This window comes from Fukomys damarensis, unplaced genomic scaffold (genome assembly GCF_012274545.1).
Source record: "Fukomys damarensis isolate Sample0158 unplaced genomic scaffold, DMR_v1.0_HiC HiC_scaffold_4, whole genome shotgun sequence".
Classification (NCBI taxonomy): Eukaryota; Metazoa; Chordata; class Mammalia; order Rodentia; family Bathyergidae; genus Fukomys; species Fukomys damarensis.
In genome coordinates, this window is record NW_022900916.1 from 49,723,549 (window position 1) to 49,741,764 (window position 18,216).

General features: G+C 38.1%; 1 protein-coding gene and 2 long non-coding RNA genes across 6 annotated transcripts in view; 1 reads left to right on the top strand and 2 right to left on the bottom strand.

Annotated features, from left to right (window-relative positions):
* LOC117283435 overlaps nt 1-3,132 on the bottom strand; it is a 3,804-nt gene extending 672 nt beyond the window's left edge. Inside the window, exons 1-3 of one of the 2 annotated variants that reach the window (XR_004514416.1) lie at nt 3,037-3,132; nt 1,739-1,782; nt 520-848 (exon numbers count right to left, since the gene is read on the bottom strand). This is a non-coding gene — a long non-coding RNA (uncharacterized LOC117283435). Of the gene's footprint in view, nt 1-519; nt 849-1,738; nt 1,783-3,014 lie in introns of both variants that reach the window. The other variant, XR_004514415.1, reaches the window with a different exon arrangement.
* Nucleotides 3,133-3,220: 88 nt separating this feature from the next.
* Nucleotides 3,221-16,941, top strand: LOC104860655. Of its 2 annotated transcripts, none has more exons than XR_779758.2 (3): nt 3,221-3,296; nt 11,543-11,805; nt 16,798-16,941. It is a non-coding gene; the product is annotated as an uncharacterized LOC104860655 (long non-coding RNA). The 2 variants fall into 2 exon arrangements; XR_004515052.1 differs by lacking the exon at nt 16,798-16,941 and adding an exon at nt 16,326-16,402.
* The window catches only part of Tes (testin LIM domain protein), a 42,896-nt gene continuing 35,353 nt past the window's right edge, over nt 10,674-18,216 (bottom strand). For both annotated transcript variants that reach the window (XM_010621875.2, XM_010621876.2), the window contains one exon: nt 10,674-11,786. In XM_010621875.2, the coding sequence (XP_010620177.1) occupies nt 11,598-11,786 (189 nt within the window). In that variant the 3' untranslated portion in view covers nt 10,674-11,597. The remainder of the gene's footprint in view (nt 11,787-18,216) is intronic.

The following is an 18,216-nucleotide window of genomic DNA, read 5'->3' on the forward strand; positions in this document are numbered from 1 at the left end:
CCCTGCTCCCCCTCCTCCTCCCTGTCTCTTCTCAACTGTGTTTAAAAAGCTGAAGGCATTGTCATCATCCTAAACTCCTTTATCCATTGTTAATGGGCAAACCACTTAAATACACTGCAGCTACATAGAACTGATCCAACCCTCAAATCACAGCTGAACTTCTCACACTGAAATATGTGGTGGCTTGAATCAGCATTACCATACAAGGCATCTTTGAATTCCTCATGGTAACCTTTTATTACTGTTTTTAAGTTTCCCAAGCACTGCCAAATGCCTTGAACTTTGTGGAATGATTATAAACTTTATAAAGATAAACCTTTGATTCCACTTTAAAATTCTGTTTAAAAAATCCAAAAATTATATATGAACAGTGCACATATTTCCAAAATCAAAGATGCAGAATACTTAATTGAATATTCAACTCTAGAAAAGATTGTTGGCATCATCGGATAATTGATGAACAGGCATCACCACAACAGCTGTGCTGGTTTTCAGAAAGAAAAAAAAATTTATACAAACCAGAAACAATGCTTAGGCTAGAAATCTGGCTGGTGTCTGAGTTGTTTGCAGATTCCTAGGATATTTAGAAAGCTACCCCTTTAAAATCTCCCAAACATTTGTTAGAAACACTTCATAATGTAAGTATGTTTCTCTTGGCATCTCTGTAGAGCAGTTCTTGCCTTCAGCTCAAAATACAAGGGATTTTGTTGGGAAACAGAAAGGTTTTTGTCTTTAGCAGGTCAATACAGTGCTGCTACTGGCTGCGTGGTCCAGAAGCAATCCATGGTTGAGTAACTCCACGAAGAGAGAAGTTTCCCTCGAAGGAAGGCGGCAGCTTCTGGAAAATGCTAAAGCATATGGAAGAAATCTCGGTGAAAGGGCAAACAAGCAAGTAAACAAGCAAGCTAACAAAACCACTCTTTTATGTGGTCCTGGCTTAGTGATTTGATATAATATAGATGAAAGAGAAAAAGATATTTGCGAGAATGGCAGCATGGCACAGGGAATTCAAACTTAGAGGACTGGTTACCAGGGAACAGATGCCAGTCCCTTTGCATTCTATCTGGGTGACTTTGGCCAAACTTGTAAAAGGATATGTATAGTAAAAGTACTTAAACTCAAAGGACTGTTGTGAGGATAAAGTGATTATTTGCATACAAAGCAGCTAAAATTGTTACAAAAGAAACTTAAGGAAGTTTTGATAAAGGAAGAATAACTAAAAACGAAATTTATTTTCAAAAAGTTATGGCCAAATTTGTTTTCATGTGATGACTCTTAGTTCAACACACACACACACACACACACACACACACACACACACTCACAGGAAGTCATTCTATTTATTAACTCTTCCTTTGGTACTCTGGACAAAGGCTCTGTGGTTATCTTCCAAAGAACTTTTGAATGGACATAAGTAATGGGAATGCCTATTTTATCTTATGGGCAAAGAAGCAAGACTCATGCTCAGCTTCTGGAATGTGGCTTCTATGAGGCAGGGCCTTCACTTGCCATGCTTGCTGTTTTATGCTGGCTACACGTAGGGACAGAAGGGGATGCTTAATTATATTGACTGGCGATGAAAATTTCTCAGCAGTGCCTTACATCATAGATATTGCAAAACTTGATAAAGCAGTTCCTGAAGGAGAGTACTGGGTACCATGCATGTGGTGGAAAGCAGTGGGACACAGAAAGTCAGTTTAGAATGAAAGAACTAGATGTCGCCGTGGCCTTATGTTACCTTCAGCTCCTTTCCCACCCCGATTTCATATCCATTAGCAGGACCTTGGAATAAAGAAGGAGAAAATGTGTGTGGGGAAAAAAAAAGTAACATAGCAAACGCTTTTGTCAAACAGGGTTGCCAATAGTATCACTTACTCTCTTAAAATTCACTCTTATAATTGCTTAAAAATTAAATATATATATAAAATCATGAAATTGTGTCAATTGCAATGAAAAATTTATTTTTAAATTTTCTAAAAATTGTAAGAAATCACATAAATGATTCATTATGAAATTACTACGTTACAGACTTCAGGGTTAATCACTATTTTTATCTTTATTATTCTACTTATCACAATAGACTATTGTTTCCTTTCAGTATTTGTTATTATGAAGTATGTAACTGTGAACTTCTTCACTACAGCATAATAATTTATACCCACAGTATTTGGGACATTATGTGTAATTAATAAATTTCCTCCACCATCCTTAAATGAATACCTTTCATATCTTAGACCTTAGAGAATAAACAAAGCCTTGTATTCTCAATTCTTTCCCACTGAATTAATCAGCATTAAAGGTGTTTCTCACTCTGGCATCTGGAATGCTGAGGATTCCATTTGTTAGGCATCGGAATTCATGATGTGAAGACTTCCCAGGAAGGAAGAAAGGCTTTCCACTTGCTCCAGGACTGTGACCCTAACTGGAATACATTGTCCTGAAAATAGTGCTGTCTAGGTTTTCTGAACCTAAATTCTTATAAACATTCCTGATGTTCATACACTTTCAAGTAGAAGTTATATACTTTATCAGGACTGCACATATATTGCATATAAATTCTTTTTTTTTAGTACCAGGGATTGAACTCGGGTCCTTGCACTTGCGAGGCAGGCGCCAGAACCACTGAGCTAAATCCCCGGCCCTGCATATAAATTCTTAAGCAAGGGGAAAAGGGTACATTAGAAAAAGAACTAGAGGATAAAAATTAATATTTTAAATAATATATTTATATGAATATTATACATTTGCACAAGTAACATTTTATCACTTATAGAAAAAGTTCAGATGTTTTTCAGAAATCTTTCTGTATGAATGAAATAATCTTCTTCTATGGGTTAGAGATATTATATCTGAATAACAAATAGCCCTACAGTTCAGCATTGTGAAGCAAGCACTCATTTTGTTTATGGATTCTGTAGTTCTGGAGTTTGGACAAAATAATTTGAGATCAACTATTTCTGTTTATGTTTTGGGTTTCAACTTGACTGAAATTGTTTGAGGAATCATCCTTCTACCTCTCTGGCAGTTGATGCCGACCTTGGGCTGGGGTCTTTGCAGTTCTGCATGTACGTCTTTGCCTATGGTCTCTCTCCAGTGGGCGTCATTGAATTTCCTCCACAGAATGGTAACCGGGTTCCTAGGGCAGAGGTGTGGATGGCCTATGAACCCGGAGATTCTATTGCCTCTTATGACCTTGGCATTCTGTTTGTCCAAGCGGTAACGAAATTCCTTTAGGTTCAAGAGAAGTGAAGACAGAGTTCAGATGGTAAATGGCAAAGTTCGAAAAAATATGTGAGGTGAGAAGTATTTGTATGCCCATTTAAAAAAAGTGTAATGTACTCTGTAGGGATTGCTATTCCAGTTTTATAGAGAAAAGACTGAGGCACAGAGAACTTAAATGATTGTTCGCATCAATTTCATTCATAGAACACTTACAACAGTTTTTTAGTGTAATTTGTATTAGTACACATATGTGCAGCAAATACTAATTACCTGCATCATTGGGAGAAGGAACATATATGTAACGTGTCTTCGTTCTTTCTTTTCCCCTTCTCCTCTCCTCTCTCCCCCACCTCCATCTCATAGCCTTTTTAGCCCCCTTCTCTTTTGCAAAAGTTCTGCTTACACTTTGCTCAGATTTCTCAATTGTCAACGTTTGCCATACTCTTGCTGTCAGAATTTTTTGTTGGGACTTTTCCTACAACATCTGTGAATCAGTTCCAGATAGAATGCGCTTTACCCAAAAACACTTCAATATGCATTTCCTTTTTCTAGAAATATTCCTTTTCGTATCCATAGCAGGAGAGTAACATGCATACAATTATGTAAGGGATAGACTTTACTCTGAATCATAATTTAAATGAACATACTCTGGAATAGAATAAAACATTCTTCAGAATAAAGCAGCAGGTCAATATATTTCCTTTTATCCTTCCATAAAATGGAAGATGCTGATGTTAAAGGAGTTACTGCCCTCTAGTAGTTTCACGAAATTTTGAACTCAAGCTTTTAAAATATGAAGAAAATAATTAGAATTTTCTTGGCTTGGGTTTACTTCCATTAATAGTGCTTTTTGGTCAATATAATGGGAATAGAAGACTTCCACCCTTTCTGGGATCCACATGAAAGTTAACAATGTATCTGATAAGGCAATTCCTTGTGACATGTAAGAGTGTGGCTGAAGAATGTGATGAAAGAAATTAGGGCTAATGAAGCTAATGGTTGTAGAATGATTCTGTAGCTACTAAAGAAACTTCTAACCAGCAATTAGGCTGATTCAATATCACATACATGGATTTTGTTCCTTGTTATCCCTCTCTGGATTATTGTAAACATTTAATTCTTCTTTGATGAAGTTAATGAATAGAGGAAACCATAAGGTAATAATTAAGCAATATGTCAAGTTAAAAGAGAAAAGGGAGTAAGTAGATCTGGAGCAGTGATTAGAATAGTAAGCTAAAATGTAGAGATAAGAGTTTAGAAGAAAAGTTCAGAAGTTCAGAAAGGAAAAAGAAATGAAGAATAGAAAGATCGGGGAAAAAGGGTGAAGTCATATTTGATATGTTCTGGTCTACAGCACAGCTTGTGTATAACTGAAGTTAGGTGCGGCAGTTTGAGTTAATTTAAAAAGACAGCGTGGGGCTGGGGATTTAGCTCAGTGGTTCCGGCGCCTGCCTTGCAAGCACAAGGAACTGAGTTCGATCCCCAGTACCAAAACAAAACTAAAAAGACAGGGTGTGAGGGAGACACATAAATGATTTTTCTTGGTGGCTCAATAACATTCTAAGTGAAAACAATCTGACTTCAGGAGCTTAATTATTCCCCTAGAAGGGAGTGAACTATCAGAAAAGCAGATACTTAACACCAATTGCAGTGAAATGAGTGTATTGCTGGCGCCAATAAAGTGGATGTTATTAATTCTGTACTGTAGAGCTTTAATGGTCTCCAACTTTGTGCCTTCTATTGTGGAAGTGCCAGAATTGCTGGTGTAAGTTTTGATTCTTCTGAAAATAGAAAACACATTACATTTTTCTTTAATGTGATCTAGAGTCAAGAAGCAAGGAGGGTAATTGTGATCTAGAGTAAAGAAGAGAGGTTTTTTTTTTGTAAGCTAATAGGAGATGCTAATGTAATTTTTATCTATTGACTTCATCTCCATTTCCAGCCAGAAGTTTTCCCTGAGCATCACATCTCAGGGTTCAAAGTCTCAAAACCGTGGCAGTAACCCCTCCTATGAGAGCAGATGTCTCGGCATCACCCCACTGCAGGCTCATTTCCATCACCTTCTGTGAGAGAGAGGGCTTCATTACTTTCATATTCTTTTCACCTTCCTCCTTCCTTATGAGACTATGAATGTTGGAGAGCAAAGGCCTTTACTAATAAAAAGCTGAGAAGTGTGGTCCAGCAATCTGTACGCAACAGGCCCTCTGGGGGATTCTGATGAACACTAAAGTTTGCGATAACATTGAACTAAAACGGGGTGACACTACAGACAGGAAGACCTGAGAGGAGCTAACAAATGCCTGATAAGAAATGATAAGGTTATGAAATGACACTCTGGTTAGTAATGAAGAGGCACAGATTCTTGTGTTTCGGAGAGATAGATAAGTCAGTGTGGTAAGGGGATAAGGCCACCAGGGAATAAATTATCATTTTGGAGACAGGGAGGGAGGGGTGAGACATTTGATAGAGAAAGTAATGAAGGGATCCGATAAAAGAAATCAGATAATGGGAAGACCAAACAAACAAACAAACAATATATATGGTAACCATACACTTCAAACATGTCACTGGATCTCTTTCTCTGACTCCAGATTATTATGCGCTAGGTAAATGGATTCCCGCATAACAAAGCTATCATCACATGATGCCATTTCATTTCACAAGCAAACAAAACCTCTCAGCTTTAGAGCCATCCATCCACCCATACACATAAACTTTCTAGATCAGTGATGGCAAACCTTTCAGAGCTTTCAGTGGTATGACTGCGGCATACATGCCATAGGTTCACCACCACTCCTCTAGGTAAAGACTCCAACTCGGAACAATACTTACTGTAATTATCTCTGTTGTTTGTCCCCAACAGCTATTTTTCCTCTTCATATATCAGAAAATGAATTACGTGTCCAGCCCTTAGCCCTCAATCATATTTATTATGATTGGCTAAATCAACCATGGCAGCTCTTTCTTTTTGGCCTTAATAGAAATGAGCCTATGACTTAATTGTAGCCAATGAAATGGAAGGGTCGGTATGTCTGGGGTCTCCTGGGAAAGATTCCCTACCTGTTGAGAGTAAAACATGTATTTTGCCTCGACTTTGGGCAGTGCACTTAGCTATTTTGGTTGGAAAAAAAACAAACACTGGTTACAACCAGTACTAATACCTGATCTGCCAGCAGCAGAGACTATCACTGAGTACAAAATATAGCACCATTTCCTGGGGGTGATCAACCTGTGACCTGGTGGCAGGTTAATTATGCCTCAGTTCACAAACTCAATTGGTTCCACGATTCTGGGGAAGATGGCCATGTTCATGTTCATGTTCATGTTCATGTGGGAAAGATGACTGTGGTCATGTTCCTCACCTGATATGGAGTTCAGGAATGGAAGCAAAATTTTGCTGAATGCTTCTGTTTGTGAACCAAATTGTTCATGAACAGAAGGCATTTATGAACTGAAGTATTACTGCATACTGAACCATTTCCATCATGAAAAGGGGGAGTAACTTGTTCTGGCTGGCATACACATTTATCCCAGGTATAAATTTGCCTTCCCTGCACATAGTGCTTCTGGGAAAACTACCATCCATGGATTTACACAGTGCCTTGTCTATTGCCGTGGTATTCCACTCAGCATTGTTTCTGACCAAGGAATATGCTACAGGGCCAAAGAAGTGCTACAATGGGCTCATGCTCATGAAATTCACTGGCTTTACCGTGTTCCCCGTTACTGAGAAGAAGATAGATTGCTAGAATGGTGGAACTGCCTTTGGAAGATGCAGTGACAGGCCCAGCTAGGTGGTGATACCTTCATGGCTGGGGCAAGGTTCTCCAGAAGGTTGTATATCCTCTGAATCAGTGTCCAATATATGGTACTCTTTCTCCACTGGTCAAGATTCATGGGTCCAGGAATTAAAGTGTGGAAGTAGAAATATTACCACTCACCATTACCCTAGAATACAAGCAACCCATAGGACAGCAGAGAGATTAAAATGAACTTGTCCGAGTCAATTTTGGGTTAGCTTACATCTTATCTTTAAGCCACTCTTAGCTGTTTTCAGTTACCCTTTGCCAAAAGCCTTTCTGATTACTCACCTTTTTCTAGGAAACTATTGGGAGTAACTTTAGCATGAAATGTTTTCCAGATTTACAGTGGACATCTAAATTTTTCAGCCTCATTTAGAAACTTGATATCCATTCTGCAGTCTCATTTGACTTGCTACCTTCCTACATTAACTTTGCTTTCATTCATTCCCTGGTACCTGTGGGCAGGTGTCTTCCTTATTCTCCATTGTTATTTCCACTAATTCCTTTTTCTTTCCTAAACAATCATAGGTTTTTGTTGTGCAAGGTCTGAGACTTTACCAGCCATTTCTACCTTAGTTGCAATTTTAATATTCTGTTATTACTTCACATTGTTTGATACAATTATCTCCCAGCTCATTTTTTCATTTTCTGTTATTCTTGACCTCAATATAGTCCTTGGTGTTCACCCAATAGTTAGACCTGTCTCTTCTTAGCCTCCTCAAATCCAGCACTCTTGTCCTCTATCCTACTTAACTGTAACTGTGCGGAGGAAAGTAAATGGAACTTTGCCAGAAAGTGTCTATGTACTCTTAAACCCAGTCCTTTTTTGAATTATATCTTGGTGCTTCACAGTCAATATTTATAGAGAAATCAACTCCAACATATCTACATTCAATAATGACTGATTCCAGTACAGATAACTGGGAATGAGTTGCTTTTGCTATTATCTGAAGGTCAGGATATCCTGGGAGAAGTATAACTGAAGAAAAATCAATAGCAGCTTTTATAAATGTCAGCATAAAATGCCATTCAAAACAAATATAAAAGGTTAATGACATTTTGTTTTGAGTATTTCAAAATGCATTATGATCAAATAGAAGCTGCAATGACATCCATGAAGGACAAAAAAATTAGCCAAGGCTATTTATGTATCTGATAGATTTTTAAATATTCAATTAATCAAGTCACTGTTTTGTTTTTGAGTACCAGAGGTTGAATTCAGACTTGTGCTTATGAGACAGCCACAGTGCCACTGAGCCTGAGTCACAGTGTTTTAAAGGCTGTGTGCTCAAAACACCCACATCCTGCAGTGTAGTGGTTTACTTTCATATAGGTAAGCATTCAGTAAAATCACCAGTTATCATTGAGCACTTGAATTAGCAGAGGTCAGGAAGGGACAGAGCATATGTGGGAAGAATTTGTGGTACAGTGCCTTTTTATAGAGACAGTGATAGAGTCATGTTTTCTAAAGAATTAACTGAATACGCCGAGAAGACAAGTTCAGATATGCCAGGGCAACTGAGACAAAGGCTTAATGCTGATCTTGGGTGTTAGTGTGTCTTTGGTAACCATGGTGAACTTGGACAAGTCTAAACACTACATGCTGGAAATTGCTTAAGAGTGAGTCAATAATGAATCTCTTGCCTTTAGTAAAATTGGGTGGAAAGGTTTCAAAGTCAGATTTGGAAAATTATGCTTGAAGATTCAGTCACAAAGGTTCCAGCTAGAGTTGATTACAGAAAAATCCTCTCATTGAAGAGAGAGAGGGGGGAGAGAGGGAGAGAGAGAGAGAGAGAGAGAGAGAGAGAGAGAGAGAGCACAAAATTATAACTGTATCCACGAGTTAGGAGCAAAATTATTCTGGTTAGAGATGAACAAGTATGTGCAAATCTTGCAAAACCATGACTAATCATTCTAAAGTGGTCTGATTCTTCCAATAAGGAGAGTAATGTAGTACCTCAGTATACTTCAGCAACTGATCATGTGTCAAAATTTTTTGAACTCCCTGGGTCTCAGCAAAGAAGTTATCTCCTTTGTCTCTCCTCATCCAACATTTCTGCTCAGGTTATCATTACCATTCAAGGGACAAGAAAGTAAGTCATTCTTATACTTTTTATTCCCTGAGATGGTGGCTTCTATATAGAACGGAAAAGTGCATCTCTTTTCTTGCTCTTTGGGGCTATGGATGGCTGTGGGCTCTAGGATTTTTCTCCCTCCCAGTCCTATCTCCAATAGGCCCTTCTCTTGACTCTTTCTGACACATCCTGAAAAATTGTTTGTGATGAGTAAGTAAAGCTGCAAACTTATTCTACAAAGAGGTCAAGTTTCTGATTTCAGCTTCAGGGACCCCCAGACCCAGCCTGGTGAAAGTGTAAGCTTGGCTTTTGGAAAACAGAACTCACATGGGATCTTGATGAGGAAATTTTCCATTGATTTGTGGGAAATAATTAGAATGATTTATCTTCCTTTGGAAAAAGAATGCACAAACCCAGACAAAAACCTTTATTACTTTACTCTATTTTCCCATGGCCTCTGCAAAAGTAAATCATTATTTAGAATCAAGGACAGTGAAGAATATAAAATGATAGTAGTGAGGGAGGTATATCCTAAATCCTAGAAGAAAAATAAATCTTATAGAATTTAATAACCACCTTACTCATGTAAGACAAAATATTTGAAAGTCTGTTTTTTAAACCTTGATAAATAATAATGGCCACAGATCTCGAGAATCTCTTAATTATTAGGGGGGAAAGGTAGGCTGCTCAAACCAATGAGCAAAAAATACCTTTTACCATTTAAGATAAAGGCAAAAAAGTAAGCAAATATAGTAATATTTATATACATTGATATTTATGTCAGCATTTAAAATTCTTGCAGAACTAGGTACTTCTTCTGATATGATGGCACACATTCAAGCTCCAAAAAATAATTTTTTGAGGCTGGGGAAGGCACAGTGCAGAAGGAATTAAATATAGTATATGTACATGTGTGCATGTCTGTATAGAGGGGGTATAAAGAGGCACTATCTCACAGTATGAGCTAGAAAACACATAAAAAACTAACTTTTCCTGGTTTTGTATCAGAGAAAACTACAACACCAAGATAAAAATACTTCAGACAGGAGAGAAACACACACACACACGCGCGCATGCGCGCGTGCAAAATCCCCAAAAAACCAAGCAAAGGTCTACACTGTTTATTAAGATGAGAATCTACTACTATTCCTCACTTACTTCTTTTCTCACAAGATTACCATAAAATTTTTATAAAATTAAAACAGCTGCAAACTGAGTATAAGAATACTAGTGGTTAAATTCATCTAAGAAGATAAGGTATTTCCAAACTTCAATTAAAATGTTGTATTCTTTTCTTTGCAAGAGAAATTCCTGCATTACCTGAAAATAATTTAACTCACCTCTACTGTGTCATAAAACAACTCTTTATAATGAAAAATTGTTTCTGTTGCCCTGTCAGAAGCAGCCTTTATTTTTTGAGTAGTTTTTGTCCTAGAAGACACTGCCCCCTGCTGTAGAGGATGCTTTACTGCAGAAAGTATTTTTACTTAAAAAGAATGCACAAAGACACTATTTTGAATAATAAACATATCATTTATTCCACTTAACTTTCATAGTACATAGCTATGTGTGGAAGTATATAGGGAAAAAATAAGCATTAGAAACTCCCAAGGATGGAGGTATATTGTCAAAGGTATTTTATATATCTGTGAATTGGCTTAGAAGTATCATAAGACAATTTATTAGATAAGAATCATGCAAAAAATTTCATTCAAACCATGGCGGCAAGTGTGATAAGTACATGTTGTAGTTTCCTGGGTATAAAAACCAGACATATTCTTTGGATTAAAAATAATATGAGTTTGGTTATGTCTAGACAAAGTCTGTAAAAGTAAAAAGTATGGACATCATTATGCCACACGTGAGATTAAAATACTCAAGGCCACAGATGGAGATTACCAGCTTACAGTGAGACTAATAAGAGGTAGGGTAAGTAAAATAGAGAAACGCAATAAAGGAAATGCCACTGTTGCCTAAATGAGGAACTAGCTAATGCACAAGCATTAAAACAGCTTTAATACTACATTATAATTCTATATTCTCTGTTTAAAAGAATTCACTGTGTATCATTACAAAGCTCAGTGAACAAGATGAGGCAATAAATGTAAAGCGTGGCATTAGAGCAAATTTAATTCCATACATGAAAGAAGAACATAAAATTGGAAACCGCTCATCTTTCTATCGAAGACTCTAACTTTTGTTTTATATATACTGTGTTTGGCACCAGGGGTTAGGGATATGAAGGTTTATTAAACTCAAGCTTCCAATTCAAAGACTTCACATGTGGAAAGCCAAGGAAAGCTAGAGGTCATTACCATTTTTAAAATCAAATATTTAATGAAAGTTTTTGAAATTAAGATTGAAGAATCTAATGAAAGCAAAATCTTCTGGTTGCCTTTATAATATTCTTGCTTTTTATTTTCTTCAAATTGCATTTTACAGTAGAAATGCAGACCACTTTGGACAGGCGTGGCTCAAAACTGCTTGGTGCTCTCTCCTAAGACATCATCTTCTTACACTCCACTGAACAGAAAACCATCCCTTCTACAGGCATGAACTTCTGCCCGATGAGACACTTGCTGCAGCAGGAACACAAAAAGCACTCGGTGGATGCATGCCAGCTGAAGTTGTTGTACGTCACCCGCTGCACTTCTGGGTCAATGGCATTGTGGCATCCTTGACACACCTGCTCAGGAGTAACACAGGTAAGAGAAAAGGGTGGGAGATCAAACAGTGGCAGTAACATTTTTACCTTAAGACAAATTGAACAAGCTGCTTCAGATGGTCAATTAAAACAGAACGACACCTCAAAAACACACACATACTGAAAGAGACCACCCATCCTTTTAGCCAACAGCTGTTAAGGAGAGTCTGGATGCCAAGCACTGTGAGAAACAGCAGATAAAGCCCAAACAGGTAATTAAAGAAAGTCATAACAGCAAATTGTAAAGTAGTGCATTTGCTTTCAGCATATTCTACTAACTGGCATATTAGTGATTATAACGAAGTTTATTAGGTGATTTTTCCTCACTGATTATACCTTTGAACTGGTGATTTGTCTTAGCTATGACACATGAGATTATTAACACCACTAATTTCTAGACAGTAGTAAATTTAAATCATGTTCAACGTAATTAAGGACTCAATTAAAAATACTGACAGTGTTTGAGAATAAGTTTGCACTAAAAATGTATCTTGCAGTTAATTAGCTTCTGTTCTGTCATGAGATCAGTCATAATTTATGTATTATCTAATATTGTACAACATTAATACTTACATTCCCTGCCATTCACATAACACACACACATATATACATACACATAACATATATGAATTTTCTTAACGTGTATAAAAAATATTCTTCTATATTATAGCAGAAAATACAAATCTAACCCATTGAGACTTCCAAAACAAGAGCAGTCCTACATGCCTTCTTGTTTATATAAATACTGTATGTGAAAATCTAATTTAAAAAAATTATTTTATAACAAGTGAAATCAAGATTATTCGGTTTAAGAAGACAACAGCTAAACTTAAGTGACCTTGGTTCCTTACTCAGTAGGTAAACTGGCTTAGGATGGGAAGTGAGGCCTTGTTACACATGTCCATTGTAGACTTACATTATACTTGCTCTATTTTTAGTGCTACATGGTTTCCAATTACAGAAATTACAGTATCACTCTGTACTCTAAAAGTTACAGCCTTCCATGGGAAACAATGGAGAAACTACTTTTGGATAACTGAAAAACTATCCATGAATACCACAAAAATCTATACAACTACAAGCACACTCCTACTTTGTAGCTGTGTCATATAAACAACTGCTTTTGCATTTATTTTTAATAGCTTTACAATTCATTTCTAGTATTTTTTCTACATTTCATATTAAACTTTTAAAACTTCAAATGAAATAGAAGCATTTCATACCTAGTATTTTATTCCCTTGCTTTCAGACTATAATCTACTTTCCTTTTTTTCATTCTTGTAATACTATTTGTGGACTACTCTATTATTGACAATATACCATTATTTTCAACTCACAAAGAAAAGAGATAACTATCATTCACTTCCATGTGGAACTAAGAAACTGAGCAAAGAGCTGGGGATGTAGCTCAGCGGTGCTATGCCTGCCTAGCAAGTGCAAGGTCCTGAGTTTGATTCCCAGTACTGGGGGGTGGGGGGGACTAGGCAAAAAATAACTGATGAATATGTATTATAGAGAATTTAGGGTTTGTAGTTTTACAATATTTATATTTGCTAAAAATTTGATTGCTATTCACCTCTACCTAGGAAAAATCTTTAGATCCCTACTGCTTCAAATATATCAAAGCTGCCAAATGCAACAAGGGCCTGGGTACTGCAGAACCCTTTCTGCTTAGCACTAATATTCCTGTTCTTAAACCTTTCATACTTTAACAGTTATTTCCTTCAGTCTTCCTTGCTTTCATTTAACACAGGGTGTGACATCGCTAATGGCTTCTCTGGTAGGTGGATCTCATCCACGTGAATCTTGGGGTGGCCTTGGAATTCCAGTGATTGTGCAGAGAGGAACTAGGTGGATGTCCCATTTTCCTCTGTGCAGTTAATTTTTATCTCAGAAATGCTGTTTGGAGTTGAGCACTTTTGTTTATACCTAACGATAATTTATATTTTGTCTTTTTTTAAGATTAGGATCTAAGCAGATCAATGTTCTGAACTAGATAATCTTCAAAATGTTACATCATGTAGTATAATACGTGTATAGGAGTCTTTGCCATCCCATGGAAGATGGGCAGATATGCTCATTTTAACATAAGAAACAGGACAATGGTATTATCTTACTGAGAAAGTGAACCTTCTAGAAGAAATGATGCTGCATATAAAATTAAATAATTGAGAATTCTTTCATTTAAATTCTAGGGGGCTGGAGATTTGGCTCAGTGGTTCTGCAGCCTGCCTTGCAAGCTCAAGGGCCCAAATTCAATCCCTGGAACAAAAAAAAAAAAAAAAAAATTCTATCTGTGGTTATTTCCTTTTGGTGATAAGACAGTGTAATAGAGAGGAACTTGTAATAGCTGAATAAGCAGTTTCATCTGTTTAAACCTTTATTCAGTAAATGCTAACTGATCACCTACGGTATTGTTCTAGTGGTGGGAATATAACAGCAAGGCGGAGAAAATCCCTGGCTTCAGGGAGTTTACATTCGAGTCCGTGAGAACAAGGCTGCACATGTTAGGGTCTGGCTGGGCTTTGGGGGAGTGTCTGGATTGGATCGTGGAGCCCCTAGCTGATAATGACAATCCGATGGCCTTCTTGGGTGCTGGAAACAGAAGGTGGAACCTTAAGAAAGCAGGTCATGGGCAGGTGACTCTGGAGATTATCTGGTCTCCTGCCGTGCCTCTCAGGTTTTCCTTTTTCTTATCCACCATGCTTCTGCCTTACTCCACGCCTAAAAGCTATACATCCAAGGACTGACACCTCTGAAACTATGAATGAATATAAACTTTTCCTCCTCCAGGTTGACCTATGTCAGGTATTTTATCAAAGTGACAGAAGCTAACACAGAAAACTCGTATCACCAAGTGAGGCTGTTGCTGTGACTCTACCTGACCTCTGTAACTGTTTCTCTATCTGTGACTACAAAACCTGAAGGCTTCAGTAGTCTTTGGAACTCATTTGTGGGAGGAATTTAGAAAGGTTTGGAGAAGAGGGCTAGAAAAGCTCCAGAATGTTGTGAGTAGAGCTTAATAAGCAATCCTGGAGGGAGCTCCGAAAGTCAGAATGCTTATAGGAATGCAAAACAGTGAAGACTCTGCTCATGAGATTTCAAATGGGAATGAGGTGCCCATGGAGAAGTAGACTAAGGATCCTTCATCGTGCCTTCTAGCAAAAAAACTTGTCTGCATTTTGTCCACACCCTGAAACTTTGTGGGAGGATGAATTTAAAAGTGACAGACTACTTAATCTGGTGGAGGAACTCTCAAGGCAGCATAGGATTCAGGCAGTGGTATGGGTATTGCTGGCTGTGTTTAGCCACATTTACAGTAAGAAGTGGGAACAAAAAGCAGTGTGGAAAGATAAAAAAAACCTGCTGCTTGATCAGAAAGGCACTAAAGTTGCTGAAGAGAGAAGTGCCATTAAACATAAGCAAAAGTACTTGGTACTGGGACAACAGAAAGATGCCGTGGTCACACACTGTAGACCACAGGCTGTTGGGTGTAAATGTGCAAATTCCCTAGAAAGATATTGCTTCCAGAAGACAGTACTCCTGGGCACCTTGCTGCACAAGGCCACCTAGTAAGTTGTTTTCCCAGGATTAATTTCACTGAGCTCAGCTGTCCAAGCAGTCAGAGGTCACTGCAGCTATGGTCTAAAGAGGGCTGGCTACGGCTGGCACTGGCAGCAGACTATGGCATGTTACACGATGCTAGTTTTGTAGGCAAGCAGCATGTACAAGTTACAGAGTCATGGAGGCTTCCACTGATTTCAAAGAAAGGCCTGGGAGGCTCTGACTCTATGTGAGGGTCAGAATCCTTGCACCCAGGTAGCCCTTGAAAGGGTATGTAGTTGTGTGAGTGAACCAAAAGCTATAATAGGGAACCCAGCAACTTGGAGATGCCAGAAATATGGAAAACTGAAGGTAGTAAGTTAAGCCAGCCTAAGAGTGAGGCCATATAGGCTGCAAGTGGCAAGGATATAGGGACAGGCTTTTGAAGCTCAAATCATGGCGCCATATGCCCTGGACACTGGACACGAGCTATAGGATTTAATATTTGCCTGAGGGTTCTAGGTCTTGTTTGGTCCAATTTCTTCTCCCTATGCCCTTATTCCTCCCTTTTGGAGGGGGAATGTTTACCTTGTACCATTTTATGTTGGAAGTATGTAACTGTTTTTTACTTTTAAGGGGACTCCCAACTAGGAGTTTGCCTTGAGTCTTAGATGAGACTTTGGATTTGAACTTTTGAACAATGCTGGAACTGCTAAGACTCTGTTGACTTCTTGAGATGGACGGAGTGCATTTTGCAGTATAAGATGGACCTCTGGCCTCTGAGACCAGGGGTGAAATATTATGGTTTGGATCTGTCCCCTGAGTGCCACCTGACGGGCTTTGGGGAAGTGATTAGATCATGAAGCTTCTACCTTCGTCAGTAGATTCATTCACTTCTCTGGGCCCAACCCTGGGGTTTACATATGTTCTCCAGCCCTATTCTCTTAGGCTCATTCCCTTCCTGTTTGCTTCCTCAAGGCTATGAGGTGAGAAGCCTTCCTCCGCCATGCCATCTGCACCACGCTTCTGCTTCAGCACAGGCCCGTTACGTCAGCTGGCCAAAGACTGAAACACCTGCAACTATGAGGAATATATCGTTTTTTCTCTCTGTCAGTGATGGCGAACCTTTTAGAGACCGAGTGCTCAAACTACAACCCAAAACCCACTTATCTGTCGCAAATGCCAACACTACAAATAAACCTCAATACTGAGATTTCAGTTTAGAAAAAACAGCTCCTACAATTTGTGATGTAATCGCAGCGTTCACCACCACTGATCCACGCTGATTTATTTTGTCACAGTGATGGCAAGTAAACCATCACACAAAAAAACACAAATTAGGACCTTTCTTCCATAAACAGTTGCAACAATATTTACAGAGGATGATTTTAGATAAATAAGCCACAGAGTAATTTAACATCTTTTTTTATCTTTTTTTTCCTGATAATAGGAAAGTCCATAATGATCCTGAGTAAATTGAGAAATATGAGAAAACAAGTCAGCTACTTAAACATTTCCCAACATTAGACACTGAAGAAATAAAAGGAGAAACTCTACTATCCAGCTGCTTACAAAGTCTAGGGAAGGAGACAGGTGAGTGACATTAATCTCACACATATACACCCCATCCTCTGAGAGCGTGGAGAACTAGCCAGAGACAAAGGACTGGAGCTTGGGAATTGGGAAGCAGGACAAGTGTAGTTTGGAGGAATGTGTGGGAACAGTCAAGTAAAACAAGGAATAGGAGGTAACAGACACACAAGTTAGGGTAAGCAAAAGACAAATGACAGTGTACAGGCCAGGTGTGGTGGTGCACACCGGTAATCCTAATGCTTGGGAGGCTGAGGCAGAAGGATCGTCATGAGTGGGAGGCCAGCCTGGGCAATACAGGAAGACCTTGTCGTTAAAAAACAACAATGTATAAACTTCAAACAGCAGGTAATAAATGGAAACGTATAACCTAGGTTAGGTAAATAATAAAGTGATAGTAAAGGAAAGAAGGGACCAGATTAAAAAAAAGGCTTAGTGATTACATTTGCATTAGGAAGATTATCTATCTCCAAACATTACGGAAGGTGGCTTTTCAGCAAAATGAATAACGGAAGGGATGGGGAACAGATTTGAGATCAGTAACTTAATTAAACTGACAGAAGACAAAGGTCTGAAATAGGACAGTTGTAACTGTGAGGATCTGCATTATTCTGATGAGGTGGAGTTGTGGAGTTGTTAGAAAATGAAGGACTGTATCTGGGGCAATAGGTGAAGGCTAAAAATTGGTACTAATATCAAAACTTGTTTATTTTCATATCACCATACTCACAGTTCTACATAAATACATACTTTTCTTCATTAGCCAGGAGTCTTGTCTACTTGATAGTTCATAAAAACAGTAAAGGTCTATCCTTCTTGTATTCCTGGCTTCTGAGCCCCACCATATAAAGTGAGCTTTTTACCTATTATCTATATTTCCTATCTATTGGCCATCATGCACCAGCAGCTCTAAGAATAGTAGATGCAAGAAAAACTACACACTCACATTTATTAACTCACTGAGGGTTAAGTCCACACAAATAAATCTAAATGTGCAGGCCAAATTTAGTCATACTAAATCTGTTCAATAGGATTTAAAAAATAGGCACTGTACAATCTCCAGGTGGCAAAAACAAAATCCTAGTGGGTGGTCCACACACGTTCAAATACAGCTGGACATGAATCATCCCTCAAAACACTTAAATGGAATCTGATTTGTACCCATGAAAATAAATCAATCTCATTCTCATTAAGGATTTTTTTTTAAGTGATGGCTTTCATATCAAGCAGCACTTATAATCCATCCTGTAAACACACAAGCAAAATGAGCCATCTAGAG